Genomic DNA, 8,462 nt, shown 5'->3' on the forward strand with positions numbered 1-8,462 from the left:
GGAGTAAGGCAGAGTGATGCGGGGGGGCGACTCGCCTGGCACCGAGATCGTCGCTGTGCCCTTACCCGGACCCGGCGTCGCCCAGGATGGCTGCCCCGAGCCATGGGCCGCGGCAGAGCTAGCGCGGAGCGCCCAACCATCGCCCCCAGAGTCCCGGAGCCGGCCCCGCGCGGGGCCACGCGTCCCGTGGGCGCTGGTTCCTAAGGACGACAACAGCACCAGCTTTTCCTTTCTCCCTTTCCTTCCCTTCCCTTCCCCGCACTCCTCCCCCTGCTCACTGCTGTGTGTCAGCACTTGGCTGGAGACTTCTTGAACTTGCAGGGAGAATAACTTGTACTCCCCACTTCGCACCGGTGCCTTTGCCAGCACAGCCAGCCTGGTCGCCTCTGAGCCCCGCCGCCCCTCCACCCCTCTGCCGGGCCCAACCCCCCTAGAAGCTGTTCCGAGCTTGAGAAAGAGGGACTGCGCGGCCGGCACCCGGGAGGAGGAGGAGGAGGCAAAAGGAACGGACACCCGGTCCCAGCGCCAAGTTCTTCTAACAGAGCTTTTTCCATGTGGAGACTCTTTCAATGGACGTGTCCCCGCGTGCTTCTTAGACGGAGTGCGGTCTCCTAAAGGTAGAGGTCGCGGGCCCTTGGCCGGCAGTAAGGTGGGGGTGGGGGGACCCCGTGCTCCGGCACCGGTCGCTGCAGAGCTCCTCCTGGGGCTGCGACCCGCTCCAAGTAAACAGAACCCCCTTCCAGTCCACGTGCTGCGGAGCCCCTGAGGGTGCGCCCCAACCAGCAGCCCCAGGCGACCTACTGACTCGCCTTCCTGGCCCACAGTCTTCCGCCCCTCCTCCTTCCCCTCTTTTAGGTATGTTATTAAGGCGGTTAACGCTTACATGATTAAAAAAAAAAGTTAAATCCCTTCAAGAGGGTGGACCCTAAATTTCACCCATTCGTTGCCAACCTGTACCCCCTGCCACGGCGATCTAACCCCTTCACCTTCCTCAAGTTGCTTAGGGAGATCAGCTCTCTACTCAGAGCTTAGTTAAGTCCCATTTCGGAAAGTTGGGATTCTCCGTGTTTGTTTCCAGAAATGCGAAGGGACCTTACTTTAGTGCCACTTTGTATTTTAACAGCTGGCACGTGCATTAATAGATACTAGCCATTGACATGATTCCAGGAAGATAATTGTGTTTCTCTACTACACTGGAGGGATGCGGGGATGGAATGGCTTGTCCTTCACCCCTGAGGTTAGCGTCTTGTGCCACAACTTCAAAAGTTGTGGGCTTGAGTTTACAGGATCTAGAAGTTACAGTCTCTCTCTCTCTCTCTCTCTCTCTCTCTCTCTCTGTGTGTGTGTGTGCGCGCGCGCGCGAGCGCGTGTGTGTAGGTAAGTTGCAGGAAGTTCTATGCAGCACTTCTAAGGAAGTCACATGCACTTTTCGAGCGCTGGACACTGTGTGTTTGAGTCTGTAGAGGATGCAGGATGTCAAGTCAAATGGTGTTTTCATGGACTCCAGGCGGCATTGGCTGTCAGAGATGGTGTCACAGGGGGTTAAAAAAATGGGTTGACAGTCATTGATGCTGTCTGGGGACTAACGCAAAATCCCCAGAGATCAGACGGATTGAGAATGGAATGGGAAGAGGAAAGCATTCAGGAACTCGGGGCCCTTCATTCTCCTAAAGATGCGGGCGTCTTCCGGCATCTCTTATGTAGTAGTGCGAGTGGTGCACTACAGGCGGGCAACCTGGAGGAGGAGGTCAGATAGCCCAACGGGAGCCTGGGCCGCGGGGGCGGGAAGGAGGGAGGACTGGGCGGGGAACTCCGGTGACTCACGTCGGCCCTGTCCGCAGGTCGACCATGGTGGCCGGGACCCGCTGTCTTCTAGCGTTGCTGCTTCCCCAGGTCCTCCTGGGCGGTGCGGCCGGCCTCATTCCCGAGCTGGGCCGCAAGAAGTTCGCGGCATCATCCGGCCGCCCCTCGTCCCAGCCCTCGGACGACGTCCTGAGTGAATTTGAGTTGCGACTGCTGGGCATGTTCGGCCTGAAGCAGAGACCCACCCCGAGCAGGGACGCTGTGGTCCCACCCTACATGCTAGACCTGTACCGCCGGCACTCGGGCCAGCCAGGAGCTCCTGCCCCGGACCACAGGCTGGAGAGGGTTGCCAGTCGCGCCAATACCGTGCGCAGCTTCCACCACGAAGGTGAGGCGGGGATCAAGCTTTGAGGGAGGTGGGGGCGGGACAGGGGCGGGGAATCTCCTTGCGGAGCCCCCACCTGGGTAGATGCGTGCATCCTTGCGAAAGGCTGCTGCTCAGACTGTTCCACTTTTACTTCTGGTTGGTCCTTTCAGAATCTCATTTTAACAGGCTGCTTGTGTGGCGGCAGGGGAACCAGGGATTCCCCTCTGGCGCATCCGCACCCTTTTCCTGGCCTGCAGCCAGAAGAGTAACTCCTCCCCCAGGAACTGGAGGGAGACCAAAAGATGGGGAAGATGAGGGGGAAAGGCATGCCCCTAGTCAGAGAAGCGTGCAAGAATTCCACAGGGGGAGAATGAGAAGGTTTGGGATTTCTTTAAATCTGTTTGGAAGTCCTTCCTCTATAAATCTTGTGTCTTCTGCTTAAGCTGGGGTTTCAGGCTAAAATAGAGCCAAGGGCAAAATTTTCAGAGATAGTATTGAAAAATTAAAGCCCAGAGCCCCAAAGTCTTTCTAATTTACTGTTGATCTGGGCCTGGTTTGGAAGATTTTGAATCCTTATCTAATCCCCGTGGGAGATCAGTTCCACAATCAATCTTATTATTTCCACAATGAGTTTCTTGTCTTGCGCTTAAATCTTAGATAGGCTCTGGATAGAGACAAGGCAAGCCTTCAGATAAAAGCTTTTGCAACAGCTGTCTGATTCCTTCATGTGCATTGAATTGTGATTTTTTTTTTTAATTTTATGATACCGAACGTGGTTTTCTAAGGTAGGATATTTCTGTTTGTTTCATCAGAAAGGCATTTAGTGAATTTGAAGTGTCTTAGAGCAGCTACTTAGATCTGTTGTACCTAAGTTCTTAAAGCAATTAGTCACAAGCATGTTACATGTCAGTTGTTTCCTACAGTTTTAAATGTTCCTTTGGCTTAATGCATTCTAAATATAGCAGGAAGTGCCAAGTTGTATGTCAGAGCACTGTTTGTAGAATATTAGGGAAACTGGGGGAATAAATCCCTCTTTTTCTTGCTTTTCACCACTGAGGTGGTAGATTTCAAATGACAACCTGAGCTCTGACATAAGCAAATTAGAAATGGCACAGCCCAAGGTTCTGACCAAGTGTGAAGGATGACTTGGGAGAACACTGGTTGATAATGGGAAGAAGTACCACAGGTGGGCCATATGACAAAAGATAACTTCATCAAGGCAGCAGATGCTAAATTGATCCTTATTGTGATCAACAATGAAGTATGTGCTGAATTGATCATTCATTTTCAAATGCATTCCTAAGGTGCTCTCCTGCTAGTAGAAATTAGAGATTTGAAAAACAATAGGCCTCATTCTATTCCATCAGAACCAGCCCACTGAAAGCATCAGTTGTCTGTACTCATAGGGAGAGACATTTTCAAATTGTGTACATTCCAGCATCATAACCCTGAGATGATTTTAGAGTCAGCTCATTGTTCCCAGCTGATCTTGATTGGAAATAGTTTTGTTTGTTTGTTTGTTTGTTTTCTGGATAGAAAAGTAACAAACTCAGCTGTGTTAGCCACCTCTTCTGGAATATAGCATGGAAACCATTCCTCACTTTATTTATGATGCCAGGAAGGTACTGTCTCTCTTGTAACTTAAAAGGAAGATCACTTAAGTCAGTTACTGTCTAACACATTCAACTGAATGAAGATTTCATCAGTAAGGTCTCCATATTTCTCATTCTTCATACAGAAGTGGCTTGATCAAAACTTAAAACAGGCTATACATTATTTGAGTGTCATTGTAACTTAAATAGCATGCTTGAGTCAAATTTGTATTTGTCAAAGTGTGATGTTATGGATAAAACAGTACCCAAGTTACCAACTTGTTTAAAATCAATTTGCAATATTTTTACATCTTAATGCAATTAAATGACAGAGAAAAGTGTGTGATTTTTTTCCTTAAATTTCAACAAATTCAGTTCTTTTCACTTTGTGACTAGTATATCATCATTAAGCTGGATATAACACTTTTTGAAGACTATTCACTGTTGTATAATGTGAGATTTTATTTTTATAAGCATCCTTGTGCCACACATTGCCTCTGAAAAATTTTGAATAAACCATGTGAATAAGGCTAGCTCAAGAGTAGAATATAGTTTGTACAACATTATTAGACATGTATTTGGTAAAGAAGCAAAATAACCCTATTAAATAAGGTATCAGATAGTTAAGTGAAATTATGAGATAACAGATGCCAAGATATGATCATTCAATCAGTGTGTATATAATCACCAGAATAATGATCTGAGATAGAATCATCAGTTGTCATTTCTCTTGTTGAACATTGTCTAACTCGTTTCTACAATGACTTTTATTTAGGAGAATGGAAACTTTGCTAAAATTCTCTTTTCAAAGTCTTTGAAAAGTCCATCAGCCATGCAGGCTTTGCAGGACTGCCATTGAATACAGAAAGATCACTTCTTGAAATAGAAAGTTTTTCACATGTTGCTACTGTTGGAAACACATTAAACTGGATTGATTTCATTGGCCCTGCAAAAAGTCTTCATGCTTTCTTGATGTATCAGAATGTAGGAGAACCACTTGCTTGCTCCCCTAGACTCTGAAGGGTACCATTTTCCTATTTTGTATCTATGACTAATGCTTTCAAGTAGAGATGAATCCTGTTCCCTCAAAAGTAATTACCATGAAAATAGCCATATAATGTGAAAGGTCTAGAAAGAATCATTGCCCTGTGAAGGAGAATGAACGCCACAAATTCCCTGTGTGAATTTGAACTTATAGGTACCTCCCCCAAACCAACACTTAGCTGGTGTTCTTCCCGAGTGCCCCCAGGTATTACAGTGTGATTACAAAAGGCCCCATTAATAGAAGCATTATTGAGACTGAGGCTTTGGTCACCCATGATGGCTCCTTGGCACTCGTATTTTCTGCCCCTATATTCCCTCTTGATTCTTTCTCATTGAATTGCTTTGTCCTTTTTAGACTTGCCATTCTGGTATTTCTCTAAGAAGTTAGTAACAGGGCTCTGCATCATTCTAAAGGCAGAAGCCAAAACAAGGTTAGGCTTTTCTTCCTTTAGTTTCCATTTTCTTTATTGTCTTAAACACACACACACACACACACACACACAAACACTTATTCTTGCCAGGTGCAATGGCACACACCTGTAATCTCAGCAACTAGGGAGGCTGAGGTAGGAGGGTCCTAAGTTCGAGGCCAGCCTGTCTCAAAAAAAAAAAAAAAATAGACAGGGCTGGGGATGTGTCTCAGTGATAAAGTGCCCTGGATTAAATGAAAAAAAATGAACAAAAACCTTATTCTTTATAACCTTTCATGTTACCATGTTTTTCCTCTTAACCTATATATTAATTATTTTATCTTCTAGAAAATATTGTGTATTATACACAGCCCCTTCCATGATGTTATAGAGTGATTTCCAAGCTTACCAATTTTTCCAGACTACCTCCAGATTTTGTTGTTTTAATGAATATCTTTTTGTTGTCTTTTGTATTTTTCTATTCAAAGAGTGTTGCAAAATTCTCAAAACATAATGATAACTTACTTAAAAAAAAAAACAAAACTCACCATACTTTAGGGCAAAAAAGCAGCCACAAAATAGCAGTGGTTCCAAATAAGTTCTACATATCCCAGGGGGGCTTGTAACTTTACTTTCCTCCTCAGTTTCATCTGCTTTCTCCATTATACCTGGGTAGTATATTCCTATCCTTTAGTTAGGACAAAGCTCACACTACAGTTATCACTGTTGTTTTCTTTCTTTTTATGGTGCTGGGGATGGAACACAGGGCCTCCCACATGCTAAGCAAGTGCTCCACCACTGAGAGACCTCCCAGGGGCTTTACAGTTTTTGTTGTTTTAACTACAGATGTGCCTCTGAATGGTTTTGACTCTTTCTTGAGGTTTAGGTTCCTTCCCATGTTAGGTACTGTCATCTAGTGGCTGGAAACTTAGGCACTGCAGGAGACTCAAGTTCATAGCTCAGTGATCTTAGGAAAGTTACATAACCTTTCTGAACTCCCATCTATTTCATATGAAAAATGGATGGTTCTTCTAGTCAGTTTGTTGGGGGATAATGTTTTTAGATAAAGCTGTGAGTATCAGACCTGGCACAAAAAAAGCATCCAGCACATTAGCTAACATGATAATGATGACTTTTTTTAAAAAAATCTTTGTTTATTTATTTTTATGTGGTGTTGGGGATCAAACCCAGGACCTCACACCTGCAAGGCAAGCACTCTACCACTGAGCTACAGCCCCAGGCCTGTGATGACTTTTTAAAAATGTCTCATTATCCTTTTATCTAAGGAAGAAAAGGCCAGAGTGGACCTACCCCAATCTTTTGGATTATTTGGAAATAGAGGAATAATTGTGAATGATTGACAGCATGTAGATGATTAAATTAGGACTTTTGGAGGAGAGGTTGAATATCATCATTATGTTGCTTTTTTAAAATTCCCCCACATTTTTAGTCTTAACTCCACTTAGAGGTGGACTGGTGGTGTAGCTTAGTGGTGGAGCACTTGCCTTGCATGTACAAGGCCCTGAGTTCCATCTCCAGCACCCCCCCACACCCACACACAAGGAAACAAAGAACTTAGAGACTCATAAACTCAGGTCGAAGTTAGGTCAGAGCCTCAAATATTTAAGCAAGTTCAGCTGATTCAAGAAGGGATATTTAAAGGGAATTAACAACTGTTTAAGCCTCCAAAAAAGTATACATTACCCACTCTTTATTTTCTGAATCTCCAGGCTTCCTGTGATAATTTATGGAAAGTTTCTTTTTCTTTTACTTTATTTCAAATAGGTTTTGAATTTCCCATCCTCAAGAAAAGATTGAACCTTCTCCCTTGGAGGAGGAAAAGGTGGTATGTGCACTAACCTTGAGGAATGACTTCCCAGGGCTGGGGAGCTCCTCTCTGATTTATGTCTGTGACCTGAATCTGCAGTTTGAACAGAGACCTCTGCATTAATGGGAGATAGAGGGCATTCAAGGATTAGATAGATGAGGTACAGTTGGAAAGTTGGAGAAAAATCTTTATATTACCTGTTATTACTTATAGTGCAGTTTTTTTTTTTTTCCCTTTGCCAAAGCCAGGAGACATTTCTGCTTTGTTAAGGCTTCTTGCCTCTAATGATTTTAAACCGTGGGAAATTGCTATTTTCTGTGTTTCTTGTTGCATCAATTTTAATATAATTCAGTCTTTAGTTTTAGAGGGTTATTGTTGTAGCATATGCCTCTTTTATAAAAACCTGTCTTCCTTACATCATCAACCTATTTCATACTTAGCTTGGAGATTGTTTCTTCATCCTCTGGCCACGAGTGTATGTGCATACACATGTTATGTGTGTGTGTGTGTGTGTGTGTGTGAGAGAGAGAGAGAGAGAGAGAGAGAGAGAGAGAGAGAGAGAGNTTTTGGCCATGATGGGAAAGGGCGCCCTCTCCATAGAAGAGAAAAGCGTCAAGCGAAACACAAACAGCGGAAGCGCCTCAAGTCCAGCTGTAAGAGACACCCTTTGTACGTGGACTTTAGTGACGTGGGGTGGAATGACTGGATTGTGGCCCCTCCAGGGTATCATGCCTTTTACTGCCACGGGGAATGCCCTTTTCCCCTGGCCGATCACCTGAACTCCACCAATCACGCCATCGTGCAGACATTGGTCAACTCTGTGAACTCCAAGATCCCTAAGGCGTGCTGTGTCCCAACAGAACTCAGTGCTATCTCCATGCTGTACCTTGACGAAAATGAAAAGGTTGTATTAAAGAACTATCAGGACATGGTTGTGGAGGGTTGTGGGTGTCGTTAGCACAGCAAAAATAATTAATTAATTAAATATATATATATACACACACACACACATATATATATATATTAGAAAAAAAGCAAAAAAAAAAAAAAAGCCCAAAAGCCCCCCAAAACAAGACCAGCTGACACTTTAATATTTCCCAATGAAGACTTTATTTATGGAATGGAATGGAAAAAAAAAACACAGCTATTTTGAAAATATATTTATATCTACGAAAAGAAGTTGGGAAAACAAATATTTTAATCAGAGAATTATTCCTTAAAGATTTAAAATGTATTTAGTTGTATATTTTATATGGGTTCAACCCCAGCACATGAAGTATAATGGTCAGATTTATTTTGTATTTATTTACTATTATAACCACTTTTTAGGAAAAATAGTTAATTTGTATTTATATGTAATCAAAAGAAGTATCGGGTTTGTACATAATTTTCCAAAAATTGTAGTTGTTTTTGGTTGT

The 8,462-nt window shown here is 43.8% G+C and overlaps 1 protein-coding gene across 1 annotated transcript; it reads left to right on the forward strand.

Moving 5' to 3' along the window:
* The first annotated feature begins 6 nt into the window (after window positions 1-6).
* Window positions 7-8,245, forward strand: Bmp2 (bone morphogenetic protein 2). Its single transcript, XM_048810564.1, is given in 5 exon segments — window positions 7-256; window positions 259-317; window positions 367-649; window positions 1,708-2,191; window positions 7,605-8,245. Coding segments are annotated over 5 exon segments (1,464 nt in total). The 5' UTR covers window positions 7-16; the 3' UTR covers window positions 8,003-8,245.
* Window positions 8,246-8,462: the final 217 nt, after the last annotated feature.

Source organism: Marmota marmota, unplaced genomic scaffold (assembly GCF_001458135.2).
Source record: "Marmota marmota marmota unplaced genomic scaffold, marMar, whole genome shotgun sequence".
Taxonomy (NCBI): Eukaryota; Metazoa; Chordata; class Mammalia; order Rodentia; family Sciuridae; genus Marmota; species Marmota marmota.